Raw genomic sequence first — 19,108 nt, 5'->3', positions numbered from 1 at the left:
AGGAGGCTGCGTTTTCCCCTTCAGTGGGGATGAACGAGGGTCTTGTGCTTGTGCTAAGTCGCTCCTACAAGCTGTTGTGTTTTAGTCTTCATATTTTTTTGCTGGCCAGAAGGATCACAGAAAATTATACAGTCGAGTGCTTTTGAATCCTCTGCTAAATCCCGGCCCGTTTCCCCAAACGGTGCACAAAAAAATGCTCATGAAAAGATTCTCATTGTTTGGAATAAACACCAGTCATCACTTTCTTCTCCAGCTGCTTGTATAATTTGAGAAACGTTACTCCGGGCTTCCTGCAGAGCTCCACGTAAGCACGACTTCTTGAAGAAAGTTTTCCTCCCCTGAATCCTGGATTATTTATTTTTTGTGGAAATGCCTCTGGCTCGCCTTTGAGAAGCTTCCTGGGGCTCATTTGTCAGCAGCCATCCAGCTGTAAACCTTGCCGGTCTACGTGCACCCCGAGGACCTTGCAGACGGAGGAGGTGTCGCACAGCTAGGAAAGCATCCATGAATTCTGAAGCAGTGATTTGCCCGTGGATGTTAAATTTTTCCCCCTTTCCTTCCTACACATACTCACATGTGGCTGACTTGTACGCTCAGGTTGAGTTTCTGCCTGTAGAGCAGCAGGGTTCAGATTAGATGCCTTGGCTTTCTTGGCTCTGGTTTCTTACAGGGAAGGTTCTGCCATGATGCGGCTTATGGTTAGTCTCAGCCCTGTGTGTTTCTATGGGTACAGCTGGCTGAGGGTAGAATTTGGATTCCTGCCTTGAATCCCCAAAACACATTCCTTTTTTTAAAGTGACTTTTCCAGTCAGTTATTTTCTATGGCACAAGACAGAAGACAGCCACACTGATTGTCTCCCTTCCAAGGCTTCTGTTTTCTTTCATCAGAGCCTGAAAGCAGCAGGAGACGGAGAATGACAACGCAAGAGAGTCCGGTTGTAGTGCTTGGCTTGGCTTGTTGAATCGCATAGCGGTGGTCGGCGAGCAGCTTTCCACAGTGAAATAGATACTCTGAGCTTTTATGTATGATATTTACAAAGCGTTAAGGATCGAAGCGTGTCCTCAGATGAAAGACTGGGTGGTTTATTCCACGCATATTTGCGACTCAGCAGGGAAATATGTCGGCAATGCTGTCCAAAGCCGCGTCTGCATTTGTACTAAGCAGGTTCTTCATACCATTCGAGTAAAGATGGCACGAGTCGAGATTGAGTTTTAATGCCATAAAAAGTAGCAGAGCAGAGTTGGAGAGTTGGAAACAAGTGTGAGGAATGTACTTTAACAGCGATGTGTTACAGCATAGAGTCACTCTGGGACAAATAGAGAAACGTCTTAAGGTCAAAGAACTGACTTAGTGATGTCAGTCACACAAGTTTATGTAAGTTAAGTTGCATAAGTTTCTTGGCTTTAGCCACCACAAGCTTTTTTTTAAGACCTAGTAAGGCATTAAGAGTAAAACTGGGTGTTTTATTGCTTGTGACTGCTACTTTACATCTATCAGACCAAGAATAATCTGACAGACGTTTCCAGCTAATTACAAGTAAATGCACTAACTGTAAAACTTACAGAGAAGATATCTGCTGATAAATCATCAGTGTGTCAGAATCAGGCTGCTGGTTACTTCCATGCATACATAAAACACATTAATAATCTCTTTTGGGATGACATGTCACTTTTTCAAAATGACACTGACAGTGCAGATACAAAAAATGAAAGTAAAAGAAGCTCATGATGTGACGATTAAAGGTGAAGTCAGTGATTCTGGAGAAAAATAGTTGATTTACCATCTGTCACCACCCACTGGGAGTTGCGCATGCGTTAACAATTTGTGGTTTGTAAGGTCTGTGTGTGACATATGTTGCAAGTGGACCAAGTTCACAACAAAGGAGAACTAAAAAAAAACCTGTATGAACCCAAAATAAATCTCTCACTTAATTCAAAATATTGTAGAGCTGGGAATTGATGTAAATCACAAAAGCATGTATATATTACAAAAGTAAGCAACAGACTAGGTATTTATACATAAATTGAAAATATTTAGAAGGGCTGGATGATAGACATGGAAAATGTCTCACTAAAAATCTTCATTTCTCATTTCTGCCAATATTGATGATTACTGATCACTTTTAATCATCTATTTTTAATGAAGTCTATGAGGAGAAAAAGTTTAACCTGAATTTGGTCACTTTAGCCTGTTCAAAGCATACCAGTAATAATTTTGACGATGAAAAACGCACAAATAAATACATTTACACCCTTAGATGAAAATATATAAGGATAAAGGAATAATCTCATAATGACATACAATAAATAACTAGAAGTTTTACCAAACTTGGACCGCCCGGCGACAACGATGACCCCTGTGACCTTGAAAATGAGGTAACGGTCACCAAATTTGAACTTGATCTGTGTCTTAGTATGGTACACCTGTGTACCAAATATGGTGAGGTTACATCAATATTTTATCGAGTTATCGCGCGGAAACCAAATTGTTACAGACAAACAAGCAACCAAGCAACCAACCAACCAACCAACCAAGACCATGCAGCTCAAAACAATACCTTCCGGAAAACGCAGTTTTGCCGGGCGGTAAAAATCAACTTAAACTCTGCAGGTGCATGGAGGTTGGCCAAGGCTAATATTAAGGTTCATAGTGGGCTGGTTTAGGCTGGGTATTAGCAGATGGAGACCCTGAACTAGCATCTTTGTGCACCTTGACATTAATTCCCAAAAGCAGACTACCTGAAGGGCTTTGCTTAGGTGGTGGTGGTGGTGGAGAACACAGGGTTGTGGGTGTTTATTCACTGCAAAATCCTCACAAAAGCCACCACCTCCAACAAGCAGAGTCTGCAGATGAGCACACCTTGGGAGACCTGCACAGAAACCACAAAGAAAGTGTCTCAGGGCAAAGAGGCTCCATTATTAAGTAGCTGTTGCTCAGCAGATGGAGTTGTCATGATCACTGAAGCATTTCAAGGATTCCTCAGTCACATTTGCTTCAGAATGGAGACCGGCAGTGTATTCTTCACCTCGAAAACGGTGGCAGAAATAAACAGACGAGGAACATAATGAAGTGAATGACCAACATACCTGAAAACATAAACCACCTGCAGCGCAACAGTCCTCTATGAGTCGCTTTTAAAACATCTCTGTGGGGTTTTTTTTATTTTCCTCTCCACCACCATAAATAGCGCTGATGGGTAGAAGGAAATGTTGCCATGGCGACACAGTGCTGTGGCAGCCGGTAATTATTCTGGTTTAAGTGCCAGCAGAGACACATGCGAGCTGGCACACAGTGGCGCATATAGTGACACCTGGACGCCAGCCTCTCAGACGAGGTCGGATTCATCAGCCGACGATTGGATTTTAAAGCGAAATCCGGAGACGAAGGTCAAAATCTCATCGGGTCAATTTGATGCTCAACTCCGGAGTTCATAACTGAAACAGTGCACCTCGAGCAGTGTACATGTGTGTGTTCGTAATGTAAAATACTGCCGCGAATACAATCGATATCATGTGTTATATGATACAATTTAGCAGTGATGTCACCTGGTTATTATCCTCTCAGTTACATGGACTGACTGATCAATAAAGTGAACATTGTCTGTGTCCCCTGTGCAACATTGGATATAATATATACTGTGAATGACTAGAGGTGTGTGTGTGTGTGTCTGTGAAGTTGCAGGCAGCCTGTTGTCCGATACATATTTGATATTTAGAAACATAAACATACTCCCAATTCCCTCTTTGCTCTCCCACTCACAAACCCAGCCTACATCTGCACACACGGAACAACAACACCCTCCAAGGATAATATACAGCTCAGTGCTCTACCTCCGCCGAGCAGTAATCCCAACGCCTCCTTCTCATTTTTATCTGCTCTCTTGCAGGCGAGGCCGACCTGACTAATCATCCGAGGTGTCAAGGTAAGGCTGTGTTCGCCACTTGCACTGATAGCAGCATGAGCCCCGTTGTGCTTTTTCATCTAGGCTTGGAGCGGGGGGAGAAAACACAATCGGTGTTTTTAACAAATACAGGAATTCCTCTGTGTCCTTAGAAGAAAAAGAAGTTAAAATTGGGTTCTGCAGCTCGAGCTGATTCGCCACAAAACTTACTTCCCCAGCTCCCACACTCCCCAGTCACATTAGCATAGGCGAGACACAATGGGGCTTTTTTTTTTTACACCGCTGGCACACAGACACACACACACACACACACACACACACACATGCACACACACATGCACATTACACCAGACAGGAGTTTGGCTCGCACCAGGAGGAAATAGACGAGGAAAGATGGATTGTCATATTTTTGTCACTGCCCTCCAGTTCTTGCTGCTGTAGCTGTCTCTTCTGCTAAAGGACGTGCAATAGAAGGCAGAAAGATAGACACTTCTTTTTTGCATCCTGTCAGTCATCTTGTACGCCACCTTTATATTATATACTGTATAATACACACCACCCTCTCCACATTTTTTTTCCTGCCTGTCTTTTTTTCTTTTTTTGGAGGCACGCAATCTCATCCCTGCCACCGCCCCCCCCCAACTCCACACGGCCCCATAAATCAGCCGTGATAACATCAGGGCTTCCATCAGTTCACTGAAACCCAACTTTAGCTGTTAGACGGAGACGTGAGCAGGTTTCTGATGCTGTGCGCAGAGCTCAGACACCAGTTGTGGAGGCTCTGGTGTGAGGGGCCACTGCAGCAGACTGAGGCTGATCACCGTCTGCACTGCAGTCTCTCTCTGCTCTGCTCTGCCACCTGCTGGCCGAGTCTGGTCACTGTATGCAGTTAAGTTGCAGGTGAAAGATGCACAGAAATTTCCAGAAAAGTTCCAAGAAAAGCTCAGATTAAATTCCTCCTACGAACAAGTGATGTCTGCATCGCCAAAGATTGATAGAGACCATTACTTTTTTCACCTTTGCACTTGTGGACATGTTTTAGTTACAATACACATGGGTACTGTATTGATTTTCAGGTCAAATCATGTTTTTATCAAGTCAATACCATATACAAGGTCTTGTAGCCATAAATAATTAAAGAGGTACTATATCCTCAGCTGCAAATAGTTACCAACCATATAATTTATTTCAGGTTTAGTAAAGTTTGCTCAAGTGTAAATAAAGTAAAAGTACACATTTCTTGGCAGTTTTAAAGATTTACACTGTCATTCAAAAGTTTGGAGCCCTTATTTCCGAAAGAAAAGCAGTTTTTTAAATGAAGATAACGTTAAATTGATCAGAAATACAGTCGAGACATTGTTAATGTGGTAAATGGCTGATTTTTAATGGAATATCTCCATAGAGGTACAGAGGAACATTCCCAGCAACCATCACTCCTGTGTTCTAATGCTACATTGTGTTAGGTAATGGGGAAAGGCTCATTGATGATTAGAAAACCCTTGTGCAGTTATGTTAGCACATGAATAAAAGTGTGGGTTTTCATGGAAAACATGAAACTGTCTGGGTGACCCCAAACTGTTGAACGGTAGTGTAAATGTCTGGGATGGGAGTCGGAGAAAGGCTGAGGATATCAAAAAGTATTGGAAGGCACACCAACACATTTGGTTGAGTTTTTTAATAGGATTTGGTAGTGGTAACAAAAATCTAGAATATTAGCAGCTTTATGCTTTAAATCATTTGTTGTTTAGTGAAATAGAATAGAATGTCTTTCTATTTACAACAAAACTGGTGAAATTCTATTCGTGAATGAGTCAGCAAACAAGGAAATTGCAATATTTGCATAAAAGTGACATTTTAGTAACTTGTCATTTTCAGTTTCATAATAAATCATATATAAACTAATTGAACTGATCACAGATGAGCTTTTTTAAATAGAAATTGGAGATGCTTAATGAAGTTTTGTCACATTATAATCTTATTTCAGGATATTTTCTTAGCAGAAGCAGCACAGTTTGTGCAGCATGTCTCATTGTATCCTTCAGTAAACTGCATTAATCCTCAGCCAACAATGATCTTTTAGGATCTCCAGAGAAACTATTAACACTCTTATTCAATTGCACATTAAATATGAGGTTGTTAGCATCTCTCTGAAAGAAGTAATGATCTAATAACAGAATTATGGCATTGAAAATACAAAAGAAATCATTTAGTGTCTTTTTCAATCTAGACGATATGTAATGTGCACATTTTAATTCCTGTGTGTTTGTATTTTCTTGTGTTTCTCCAGCTGGTACCTGTCCGATGTCCTCTCCTCCCACAGTGTGATGTGTCATGGCTCCGGTGCTGAGTGGAGTGTGGTGGGGGCCGGAGGCGGGTGTAGTCGGGTCGGAGACGGCAGCTGGTCCTGGCGTGGCGTCGTGGCTGGGTAGCGGGCAGCTGGTCCTGGTTGTTGCCCTCAGCGTCCTCACTGCTCTGCTGCTGGTCTCTGTGCTGCTGCTGCTGTGTGCTAGCTGCCAGGGGTGAGCACTGACACACAGATTAACACTACCGTCCTGTGTTATTGTTTTAGTCGTCTTCGGTAACACTCGCATATCTAGAAGATGTCGGGAGTGTATGTTGTGAAAACGGCTTCATGCAGCGTCAGCTATCTGAAGCAAATGCACTCCTATTGGAAGTGCCGACTGTGCACAAATACCTGAGGGGACATTCATGCTGTAGTAATTATAGTTGAAGCGACAGTATAGAAAAGTGCTGCTGTGTAACCGTGAAGAAAACCCTCAGGGGTGTTGGTGCTTCAATACAGCTCATATGAATGAGTATGTGTGCTGATAAAGTAGAACACATAGCTAAAGATATAAGCAGAGCAGGGTGGTGTTCTATCATTTAGATTTATATAGTAGTTCCTGTAATAGCTGCAAATGTAGAGCACTGCTGTAAACGGAAAGTTGTTTCATGTAATGAGTCTCAACAGCTTTCTGTCTCATTAGAATTATAATGAAACAAAGAGTGATATTAACCATACTTTAAGTATTGAGGCTGTAAATTTAATCCAAGCAGCCACTTCTGATGTAGAGTTGTAGAACTGTAGTAGTTTTCTGTATTACTCCAAACTGAAAGAGACAAGAGTCCTGTTAACTTAGAATAAAGCTGAATACAGATTTAACCCTCTGAACTCTAAGCAGTTTTTACTTCTGCCACATTTTTACTCACTGTGGACTCATTTTTCACTGCAAGAAGTCCTGCATATAAATCGACAATTATAGCGCCATAAATCATAAAAACAGAAAAAAAGTTACATTTCTTCTATTACTTAGTTTACTTTTATTTTTTGGGGAAAAAAGGGATTCAACATGTACTTTTTCCAAGTGTTACCTAGCCTAGCCGCGCTAGACAACCCACGGCAACGAATTTAATTCTCTGCCAGGGTGGGTCTAGTTACCCTCCATAAGGCTCGAGGCTGGATTCTCTTAAAACTGGCCGACGAATCACCATGAAGTGTAGAGTCAGAAGACGGGCGTAACTAAGTCACGACAGAGGCGCGACGATTCTGACAGAAACAACCAGCGCACAATAAACAGTTATCTTTCGACTCGGCTTTGGCCACAGCCCTTAAATATTTGAAGCTAAAATTCAACTTGAAAGATAAACAAAGGACGACACTGAAGTGTTCATTGAGAAGAAAGACGTATTTGGACTTATGCCGACAGGATATGGCAAATCCTTAATATACCAGTTGGCTCTGCTGGTTGGGAAGCTAATGGGACTTAGCCACAATCCAGCGCTCTAGGAACGCCGTCAGCCTATTCGTTGCGCTGATTGGTTGTATACCTACCCAATTGCTGCAGAGTGATTTGAAAGACAACCTTTTAGCCCGCCTCCCTCCCTGTCGAGCGGTCCTAGACCCTTGTGCCTTCAGAACATGGGTCTAGCGTGGTTAGGCTAAGTGTTACCTATATTGGAAAAACATTGATTTTACATACTCTAGTTACTTTTTTTTATTTCCTTCTTTGCATTTCTTCTATCTGCTTTCTATCAACACACCATGCAGTTCACCCAAGCTCAGCCATAAAGTTGCAGAATTTTAGTAATGTGACTATTGATCTCAGCTAAATCAGAAATTAGTTCACGGTTGCGCCAACAAGTGCGAAATTTTATGGTTTTTACAGAATCTGGTTTGAGCAAATGGTTTTGCGTTTGACAAATTTGTAAATGGGACATGCAGAAAAAAGTATTCAGATGTAGTTTTAAACCTGCAATTAAAGTGATTATGATGCTTCTTTGCAAATTTAAGCTTAAATCTGTGTAGTTTAATGACTAAATGACATTACACAGATAAAAGGTTCCAGGACTGTTGGACAGCTGAATAATTTTCTTCTTTTTTTAGTGTTTTTGACTCTGATAAATGACTTTTAATCTCTTCAACAGAGGGTTAATATTGCAGAGGAGACTTTTGGCCAACAAAAAATAAAAAATAATCATGGCAGAAGTTCATTTGAAAAGGGCGCAGGCATTTTCATTTCCTTCCCTTTTATGTTTAAAATATTAGGAACACTTCTGAATGTAATGCAGTCAACTTGACATCACTATAAATCATATTATATGCTAAAAGATACAGTTCAATTCCATAACAAATGAAACCTTGTAGACATCATGAAAGAGGAATATCAAAGTAGTTGTGTTGGATTGCATTAGATTGTCCAGATGAACCTAATAAAGTGGACACACAGTGTATAATTTGTATTTTAAAAAGCCAAAATCTGAAGGGCAAATAGTATGCCTGGATGAATATGAACACCACATATGTGAAAAACATCAAAACATTTCATTTTAGCCTCATGGTTTCCTTTCAGATGCTACAAAAAACAGAACTGAAAACCATGAATACCAGGCAGACTGAGCCATGAATGGTGTTTTATTACCATCCACCTCTTATCTTTCTCTTTGTCTGTTTTCCCATCTGTCTCTCCTTTTAGGCAGAAGAAAACAGTGAATGGACATCCAGCAGGAGACCATGAGAACCTCATGAATGGGGTGAGTTGGACACAAGGTTTTCCCATCTTTCCTTCAACACTCTAACACATGCATAAAAAACATTTCGGGAGGCACGAACTGAATTTGAATAATATCCAATCATCTCTTCTGACGTCTTTGTGTTTGTTATCTATGAGGTGTGAGATGAGATGTGGAGGGGAGCAGTTTGTTTTGTCGGTCTTGCCACGGTGTGTCAGCCAGGCTAGTAATTACATGCATGCGTGAACATTAATATCCATGCATACGTAGCCTCTCAGACTCATGCAAACAATGTGTGTAATTATAAATGTTTTTTTTAGATAGGTTAGGTCAGAGTTTGTAGCATCTTGAAATTTCTATAGGCCTGTACTACAAATACCAGGATATAGTTTCACTGTAGTATGGCTTACCTAAGTCTAACAAACACAGTCTGGCTAAGAATTCATGTACAACTGATTTCTTATGTTAATTTTGAGCATATATTGACAACAGATGACCAAACAGGGACGGCCCTAGAGCTACATATCTCTTACAAGATTAACAAAATATAATGCAAAATCAGTATGAGGAGTTCAAAAGCAGAATACAGGCTAAAAGCAACACAGCTGCTACAGCTAAAACAGAAAGGAAAGCTGGTTTTAAAAAACTGCAGACTGTGTGAATGTGTTAATAGGCTTTTTAATGTCAGTGTCCCATCAATAAAACACAAGTAGATCTGAGTATAATTAGGCTACAATCGTGTGCTGCGTTAGATTTATGTGTTGCTTAGATGTAGCCTGTTGTTCTGGCGTGCAGGACAGCTTTATTCTTTCAGCTGCAGCCCTGGCAGTAGCGGAGCAAGTAAAAAGCAAATATAAAAGCGTAATTCAATCCAGGAAATAGCCTTACTAGTAAGTACAAGGCTTTAATGCTTTACTCAGTCTCGGTTTTAGGATTGCTTCGCTGTACAAATATTAACAGAACAATGAAGTGAATTGGAAAGTTGTTGCGTCCAACAAGAAAAGAAAAGAAATCAACAAGTTCACTCCACTGAGTCTATATCTCTCATATCTATCCTTCTCAGTGAAAGAAGTTTAGGCATGTGGCTTACGTTGCCACGGTGATGAACCTGGAAAGCTTGAGTTAAACCTGAAGTCACCTCAAACCCAGTACAGGCCTTCGGAAGCTCAAGAAACTGTCACTTCTCGCAGAGAACAATCAGTAATTTGATGTTTCTGCAGGGAATATATTCACTCAGACTTGCGCTCTTTCTTAAACAGAAGCAGCCGACACACACATACACATTGTGGATAAGTGACCTGACATAATCTGGCAGACTGGTAAATGGGTCTGTGGATAGAACTTACAAATTGTCTGCAAGACTGAGTGACACACAATTACACATTCTGACACACAATCTCTGACATTCGCCTTTGAACCCACTTCCCATCACACTGAACACAGAAGCGGCCACACAGCACAACCTCCCTGCACATGGCTGATTGACAGCCTCCAGTTGTTTGCAAGATTGTCTCTGAATTGCCAGCAGCTGCTGATGGGGAAGTGGTTCATCCTGCTCAGAGAGCTCATGTGGGAAATTCTACTGGTTGCTATTCTCAGATCACTTCTTTTGATATGTGTCTTTTTCTTAAGAATGAAGTGAAATTCCATGAAACAAATGGGTCAGTATACAGTTGCGGGACTTTTTCCTAACATAGTTGACATTTTTGCGGTTTTCAGGCCTAAAATCAACATGTCCGCCTATAACCAAACACCACATGACATTTTTACAGAAAAATTCTTCTTAATATTATATATGCAGTTGGTTAAAATTGAAATTCAAAATTATTTATAAAGCTATTGTAGTAAACCTGTTGACATGCCATAAATCCACACTTGACTCACACACTACTTTTATATTAAATAACTCAGAAAGCTTTGGAGTCTTTCCAGTTTTTTCTTCAGGAGGAAATGACATCATGTGGAGCAGGTCATGTGATCTGGAATTAACACACTTCTTCGAGAGGTGTTTTTGTAACGGGGAACTTAGTTGAAAGTGATTTCTTGGACACATGCAATTTTCCGTATAAAAATTGATATATTGCCAAAAAAGAAATATCTGTCATGATTACTTCAACTTAATAAAAAGAACACAATCAAAACTATTTCTGAATAAGCTAATTTTATTGTTGTTTAGTCCATTAAAAGGTGGTTGTTATTAAATCGGGATGGTTATTTCATTGACATTTTAGTGATATTCCATAACAAATAATTATGGAATTTGTAAAGATATGATCATAATGGACATACAAAAACATTAGTTTTTTTTTTACTTTTAATCAAACTATATGGAGGATATATCCCACGGACTTCAAAAGTCCCTCAATTATATACTGACCCAAAAGAATCTAAAGATAAGTATATTTAGGACTTCTAGACTTGACCTTTATCCTTTCCTGTTGCACGCTACTCATAATGACACCCTGTAAATGTAAAGATAGTAATTAACCACGACCATAATATTGATGCTTCGGTAACCATCAACATTTAAGCGTGACAAATGCCCAGCTTTCACCATCTAAGTGACATCCAGTCTTATTCTGTCGCTCCCTCTTTGTGTGTATCTCAGCCTACATGTACACACACACACACACAATCCTCGGAGGCTCTTTGCATTTGATGGATATCTCTGCTGTAACCTTTAAGAAGCAGCGTAATTGCCGGGTGGTCAGATTGTTTCAAGAGGGGTCCATTTGTATGACGGACCATGTCACGGGCTGACAGGTTAAATGGGGGTCTTTGTCTTTGCGGATGAGTAGATTAGCTCTTCCTCGCTCAGCCACAATCTGTCTTTTTTGCCGTCGTGTCCTGACATTCGTGCCTCCATATCCTTCGCTGTATGAGGTGCTTTAACCGTTCAGGGTTCAAATGGACCAGTATTTGAATCTACATTGGATTTGTGTGCAGAATCAGTGAACACATGAGCTGATGTGTTGTGAGATCCAGCTAGAAACAGGTCAAAATTACCGGGAGTCAATTTGCTTCCTTATGAAGTAATAAAAATATCAAAAACGCGAGCTTTGTGATTGCTTTGCATTTTGGGTTGATGTCAGTTCAGGTAACACCAAAAAAACAACAATTAAAAAACCTTTGAAAAATGTTTCAACAGTAATATATTTTCAAAATGATCACAGCTTATTAAACATTCAGCCTGAAGCTACGATCTTGATTAATGTTACTGAAAAGAAACATAAATGCTGACAGGTTCTCTTAGCTTTGCTTTTCTAAATGAATCAAACAAAGAAAGAAAAAGATATTATGGTCATAAAATAGTTAAAGATTACATCATTGGCACCAACAGTTATGAGTGCATGTGACCACTAGGTGGGGCTGTGGAGCTTCTAATACAGAACTCTCAGCTCACACATAAGAAAAACAACAAACCTAAACAAAGACCAGTCTTGGTTCACACTGTTGAAGAGGTTTTCACATTTTCTGATCTCTTAACAGCGAGTGACTGAGTGATTATCCAGACATGACAGTTTATGTGTAAAGTGCGTTCTGATAAATCAAGCCTCAGTGCAGCAAGTATTCAGCACATCCTGTGTTAATCAGCGACTGTTATTTGGAGTCGAGAACAGTGTTGATTTGCGTGTTTGCTCACTCGCAGAGCCGATTCTGCTGCTCTGCTGAGGCTGATCAAACCGGCTGCACGGATATTTTTGAAGTCTGACAGTTTAATTAGAGATTTTTTTTTTTCCCACCCGTGTTTCCATGATGTTTCAAATACAAAAACCAGCTTCTCTGGGAGGCTTTTTAAGTCTCAGAGTGCTCTGCTGAAGTGTCCTTTAGCAAAACTGACTCTCTGCCAGCTTCAGAGCTCTTTTTCTATAGCATCGAGCTTCCTGTAGAGGGAAGCAGGATAAAAGAGGGAAACAAATTTCCCTGTGGGTATCCTCAAAGCATCCTCCTCCTATGGTTTTCATTATTATTCCACTAATACCATCATTTCACCTTCTTTGATCGAACTCTGCTGTAATGCTCGGCTTGGTTTTAGTGCCTCTCGTTAAGGAATCAATGTGACATTGAGGACATAAAATGACATCTGTCCGTGAAACGTTTTCACACCACATTTTGTCAAACGAAGGATGTGAGATTGGCACAGCCTCTCATAAGCCCAGCTACAACAAAACAAGATGAGAATCAACAGCAGCATCAGTCGAATGAGCCTAAATTAGTTAATGTTTTTTATGTTTGTTGTTTATACTCACAGAAATCATTAGCTATATTTAGATGTCTTTTCTTGTTAGGGAAACAATACATTGCATTTAATTAAGAATAATTAACATTCTGATAATGAGCTTAAGGTAATCAGAGGTGTGATTGAAAAAGCCTATAAAAGCTAATAAAGGCGCAGATGAAGCTGGAAAATTGGAATCTGTGATACGAATATGACAAATCCCCCCCAAAAACCAGGAGATCCTAAAAATAATGTTCCAAACATATTACAGTCTGCTGCTAGTGGCTTCTGGATTGCACAGAGGTGTGAAAGTCATCTGCTGTGTGCAAGAAGAGGAGCAGATTGATTTCTGTTCCCTTTATTACCCGCTTTTTTCTCCTTTTTTTTGGTGTATCTTGTAATTGATATCATTGTAGACTGTCTTTTTTTGACATGTGCATTCAATCCCTGGCGCTTTCAGTCCTGAGATGAACTCTGAGCCTCTGGGCTGAGCGCAGCAGTAACAAACAGCTTATCCTTTGTTGTGCAGGTGTCAGAGAGAGAGACCATCAGCCAATCAGCAGACAGTCCAGTGACTGACGTGGCAATCAGCAGCTCTCACAATGGTCCTCTCACCAGCGGTACAAGTAAGCCGACACGATTTAGCTCCGTATGCCTTTGTTTACCGTGTTAACTAGTTTAACTACACGATTATCAGCATTAGTCACAGCTGCAGCATGGTTCTGCCGCCTTCTACGCTCATTAATTAAGTCACATGATAATGACATTTGCTTCATAGCTGTTGTTATGCAACGCGTCAGCTTTAAACCTCAGCTGTTGTTTTCCTACAGGGCGTATCTATGTCATAATCTTCGTCATTTCTAAACTAAACACTAATTTCAGCGTTTGGAAAAGGCAAATATGACTCATTACAGAATGACTGTGATGTAAATGTTACAAATACATCCTGTTTTAAGAAAACAACCCAGTGATATCTTTTTTTCTTCCCTCTCTCCAGTCCTCACAGACACACAGGACACCAGTCCCCAGTTGTCAGAGGAGATGCTCTCCAGCCAATCAGAGCTCAGGTCCTCCAAGTGTCCTCAGGACCGCGAGCTTCCCAGCATCCCTCCCAACAACGCCCTCATCGGGGACGGACCCCCTGCCTCGGGGGACAGCACCTATGAGGTCAGTGTTTAAAAGTCACCTTTCAAGAGCAGAATAATGTTTTTTTTGTGCATGATTAGAGTGGAGGAGGAGATTAAAGCTCTGACTGGTGAGGTGAAAGTACAGTCCAGCTAGAAAATGGAGTGTATTTCTGTTGTCCAGGTGGTGAAGGAGATGGCGGTGGCGTCCCGTGACGTCAGCGTCGAAGACTCTCTGTACGAGACAGTCAAAGAGCTCAAAGACCCCCCAGTGAAGCTCGGCCTCCCCAACGGTACCGTCCAGCTGAGCCCCGACGAACCCCCGCCTCACCCTCCCGCCCTCCTCAACGGCCACCTCAGCCCCAGCACACCTGAGCGGGGGCCCCTGTGCGCCGGGGTGGAATACGCCTCAGTCGACCTGAACAAGAAGAGCCGCCACAGCGTCGACATGGAGGCCAAACGGCGCTCCGATAACGCCGCCGTTCCCCCACACAAGCCCATGGAGGAACCGGAGGAGGATTTGCCTCCACCGGTACCGGAGAAAGTTCTGGATGAAAACGACAACCAGCCAGTGGTGATGAATGGGCTGGTGGGGGCGGGGCTGCACAACGGAGAGGTGAGGACTGTCTGTGTGTGGTTTTTTTTTGTCTCTCACCTGTAGATTGTAGCAAAATTTGCATAATGAAGGTTCATTCCATAATTTGATGGAACTGAGAGATGGAAAACTCATTTGGCAGAGCTATGCAGGAGCAGACGCTGCAGAGGGAAATCAGTTTTTACATTTGAATAAAAGAAGGATTTGAGTTATGATTTTCAGCCAGCGCGTGACCTTGGAAGCAGATAAGATTTTATTTTCAAATGGAGTTTTCTTAACCCTCCTGTTGTCCTCATTTACGGGCACCAAGAAATATTGTTTCCTTGTCTGAAAAAATCCCAAAATTCAGCCAAAAAAAAATTACCCAAATTTCAGAAAATTTGCAAAACTTTCAGGAAGAAAATTCCAATAATTCCTAAAAGTTTACCTTAAAAGTTTTATTTTAAAAAATCCCCCAAGTTTTGTAAGAAAATTAATATTAAATAAATATTAAATATTGAAATTAAATATTTTCAAAAAATGAGTAAAAATCTTCCTAAAAATATCTAAAGTGATTACATATATGTGAGTAAAACTTCTAATATTTTCTTTAAGAAGATTCACATAAAAATCAACCAAAATCCAGCGAAATTAATGAATGTTCTTAAAGAAACGGTTTCAACATTTCTTTTTTTCACCAAAAAAGTTCAAAGATTTCCCAAAAATGTTGAAAATGTGGACATCAGAAGTCTCACTGGCATTTTTCCCCCCCCCCCACATTTTCAATCCTTAAAATGGGTCAATTTTGACCCGCAGGACAACACGAGGGTTAGTCAAATGCATTGCGGCAGATGCAACATTTTTAAATAAGCTTATATTTCCATTTGACAACAAAAATCAGACAAAATCTCAGGTCATGATAGGCATCCTGTCTCTCATAATCCTATCTACGCCCCCATATAGCTGAGGTTGGTCATCTCCTCAGCAACACTGTGCAAAAGAGTCAGCGGAACTGGTTCGAGAACAAAGAAAGAAGCGAGATGTGTCTCACCACCACAATTATCATCTGCTAAGCTGCCATCGCAGTGCTGCTTTAGGGAGAGTGACAGACCGAAGGGAAGAAATTGGATGGCGAGAGAAATGGGTGTAAGAGGAAGGGAGGAGAGAAGACTGGAAATGGGAGCTGGAGAGAGTAATAGATGGAATAGAGATAGCGACAGAGAGATGATGGGAGATTGACTCAAAAAATGCCGAAAGGGTGAGGAGGAAAGAGTCAAGAGTGAAAGAAAGTCAGATAGAGAGGAAGAAAGAAAAAAACAAACTCAACAGCATACAAATGAAGGCATCTGTAGCACAGATGAAGGTAGTAGAGAAAAAGGATGATAAAGAAGAAGCAGCATAATGGAGAGGTGAGGGTGAGATGTATTGAAGAGGTGGAATAAGAGTTAAAGAAAAAGGAGGTGAAAAGAGAAGAAAAGCAGTTCAATGTCATGGACTGAACAGAGTGCTGCTGCTGCTCTCAGCACGCTGCCTTCCACATGCCAGACTCCATCAGAGGAACACACACAAACCAACAAACACGCAGTAGCACACGCACAGAGCTCGGAAAGAATTGCATCAGACAAAACATCACATTGTCAGTCTGACACAAAGCCGCATGAAGGGCCAGCTCTTCATCTGTGCGCTACTTTTTAAAGTTATCACTGTGTTTGCTTTCTTCTTCCAGCCACATCACTTCTCCTCCTCCTGTTTCAAAGGATGGTTAATTAGAGCTTATCTTATTTTCACACCCACTCCTGGTGATGTTCTAAGGATGGCAGCCACACTGAAATATCCATGTCGTCACAGTCATAATCACAGTAGAACCAGTGTGAATGTAAAATGTCCAAGCACCTTTAGTAGTTCAATAAAACTGTTTTCCTACTACTCATCAAGTCACTTTAAATCACTCAAATTCACTTTAAATCTTTGTAAATACTGTATATTGAATTTTAATTACATTTGTATCTCTAGATTTTAAAATTAGAAGTGTTTTTTATAGTATTGTACAGCAAACCTTTAATGTTAATGTTACTAGCCTGTCTTTTAACCCAAACTTTGTGTAACTCATCTGAAAAAGACGTTTCTGTTGTAAGTGTTCATCACCTGTGCAGACTAACTTCCTGAACAAACGGAAACTTAACTTACTTTAGCTTTGGGTGCACATTTCAGATGAATTCCCTTTTGATTTTACCATCACATAAAATGGTTTGATCACTTGTTTACAACCTGCTGCTTCCTTAGCCAGGTGGCTTTTGTTGTGGCAATGTTGCTCCGTTCCCACATCTCAACGTCCAGTGTTATGATAGCTGACAAAAATGACAGCCCAAACTATGAAAATAAGACCACAAATATCCCGTAATGTGCTCTGTCCTCATGACTAGGTATATTAAAGGATGTTTTATCTCCGGTCTCTCTTTCTTCATTGCTCTTCTCCGTGTTTTTAGTCGCATCTCTGTGTTCCTTTGTCTCTGGTGTTGCAGCCAATTAGTTAATCACTGCTTCCCATTTGGACAGCAGGCAAACGTAGCCTCATGTGACCCCCGTATCCGAGATGAAATCTTGATGTAGTGAGCTCCAATACATCTCCACAACGCTGGCAACGCACACATCTTCAAAATGTACTCATTTATATAACCACCCACCCGCTAAATGTACGCACCCACATGTATCTTATTTCCCATCCCCCTCATATTACACAGATTCTATGACGTGTGTGTTTACATATATTCTATTGCACACACTCACACACACACATACACACTCCGGGGCTGATTTAAGGTTAACCGTGAATGTCCCCGGCTCCCTGCGGTTTTTGCCCATGTATGAACAGGAGTCGTCTGCGATTTGTCTTGTCTGACAAAGTGTGTGTATGCATGAGAGTGTGTGTGTGTGTGTGTGTGTGTGTGTGTGTGTGTGTGTGTGTGTGTGTGTGTGTGTGTGTGTGTGTGTGTGTGTGTGTGTGTGTGTGAGCACCAGCTGGCCACCATCAGTATGACAGTTAGTCTGGCTTCATGATGGATGATATGGGCTATAGAAACTCTCCCTCTGTCTCCGTCTGTTACACGTACGCACAGATCATCTGTGCATACACTGAGGCGCCTGTATCTAAATGTTGGAGAGGAATCCCCTCAGGTAGCGGCTCACTAAATGCCGCTCGCACACACACGTTCTTTTGCATACGCCAGCACCTTTCCACATGTACACCTGGTTTGCCCCAGAAATCCACACTCACACAGCCTCCTGTGACCTTTTACTCACAGCTCCTCTGATCCTGTGCAGTCCAACAGTTGAACTGTCATAAACAGTGGTAGCACTTGTTTGCAGTCATTTGCTTGCGCTGTCGCTCACGGGTTTTTCACGTGTGAGGTGCAGGAAATGAGTTTGACCCAGCGGTGGGGCTGCTGGGATATACGCCGGGGACACAGTGCAGGTAAACTGCAATATTCAGTGTGTCAGCAGTATTGAGCCGCCTGTCAGTGAAGGGAATCGCTATTGTTAGATGAAGGATTTGCGTGTTGTTTAAAAAATAACTTGAGTTAGTGTTAAAGTAGTTGACCCTCATGTTGTCCTGCAGGTCAAAGTTGACAAGTCGTAAAGTTTGAAAATGTTGAAAAAAAAAATTATACAGCGAGACTTCTGATGTTCACATTTTTAACATTTTTGGGAAATCTTTCAACATTTTTTGTTTAAAAAAAAAAAAAAAGAAGCGTTTCTTTAAGAACATTCACACAAAAAATCTACCAAATCGCTGAATTTTGTTTTATTTTTTTCTGTGTGATTGTTCTTAAAGAAAATATTAGAAGTTTTGCTGGTATATTTGTATTCACTTTAGATATTTTTCATATTTTTTTGGCAGATTTTTACAAATTTTTTGAAAATATTTACAAGAATTTTCTTCCCAAATTTGGGGATTTTTTTAAAATAAAACTTTTCAGGGAAACTTTTCAGGAATTATTGAAATTTTCTTCCTGAAGGTTTTGCAAATTTTCAGGAAAATTGGTAAATTTTTTGGCTGTATTTTTTATTTTTTTATTTTTTTTGGTGCCTGTGAATCAGGACAACAGGAGGGTTAATATAATTTGCATTCCCACAGTTTTCTGGAGTTGTTTATGTACTTGGGTGACCACATCTGACCCTGGCAGTCTGAGCGGATATATTAATGCTGATTTATACGCACGCATGTCAACGTGCACGTCACCATAACTGACACATTGACACCTGAGTCGTCCATCTTCTG

The 19,108-nt window shown here is 40.9% G+C and overlaps 1 protein-coding gene across 3 annotated transcripts in view; it reads left to right on the top strand.

Annotated features, from left to right (window-relative positions):
- pag1 (phosphoprotein membrane anchor with glycosphingolipid microdomains 1) overlaps window positions 1–19,108 on the top strand; it is a 63,854-nt gene that overhangs the window by 37,430 nt on the left and 7,316 nt on the right. For 2 of the 3 annotated variants that reach the window (XM_051955201.1, XM_051955202.1), the window contains exons 2-7: window positions 3,888–3,923; window positions 6,190–6,421; window positions 8,876–8,933; window positions 13,661–13,757; window positions 14,129–14,298; window positions 14,440–14,871. In XM_051955201.1, the coding sequence (XP_051811161.1) occupies window positions 6,234–6,421; window positions 8,876–8,933; window positions 13,661–13,757; window positions 14,129–14,298; window positions 14,440–14,871 (945 nt within the window). In that variant the 5' untranslated portion in view covers window positions 3,888–3,923; window positions 6,190–6,233. The remainder of the gene's footprint in view (window positions 1–3,887; window positions 3,924–6,189; window positions 6,422–8,875; window positions 8,934–13,660; window positions 13,758–14,128; window positions 14,299–14,439; window positions 14,872–19,108) is intronic. The other variant, XM_051955203.1, reaches the window with a different exon arrangement.

The sequence above is a fragment of the Acanthochromis polyacanthus genome, chromosome 11 (assembly GCF_021347895.1).
Source record: "Acanthochromis polyacanthus isolate Apoly-LR-REF ecotype Palm Island chromosome 11, KAUST_Apoly_ChrSc, whole genome shotgun sequence".
NCBI lineage: Eukaryota > Metazoa > Chordata > Actinopteri > Pomacentridae > Acanthochromis > Acanthochromis polyacanthus.
The sequence above is the reverse complement of the archived record's forward strand: the minus strand, read 5'-3'. Positions and strand labels throughout refer to the sequence as shown.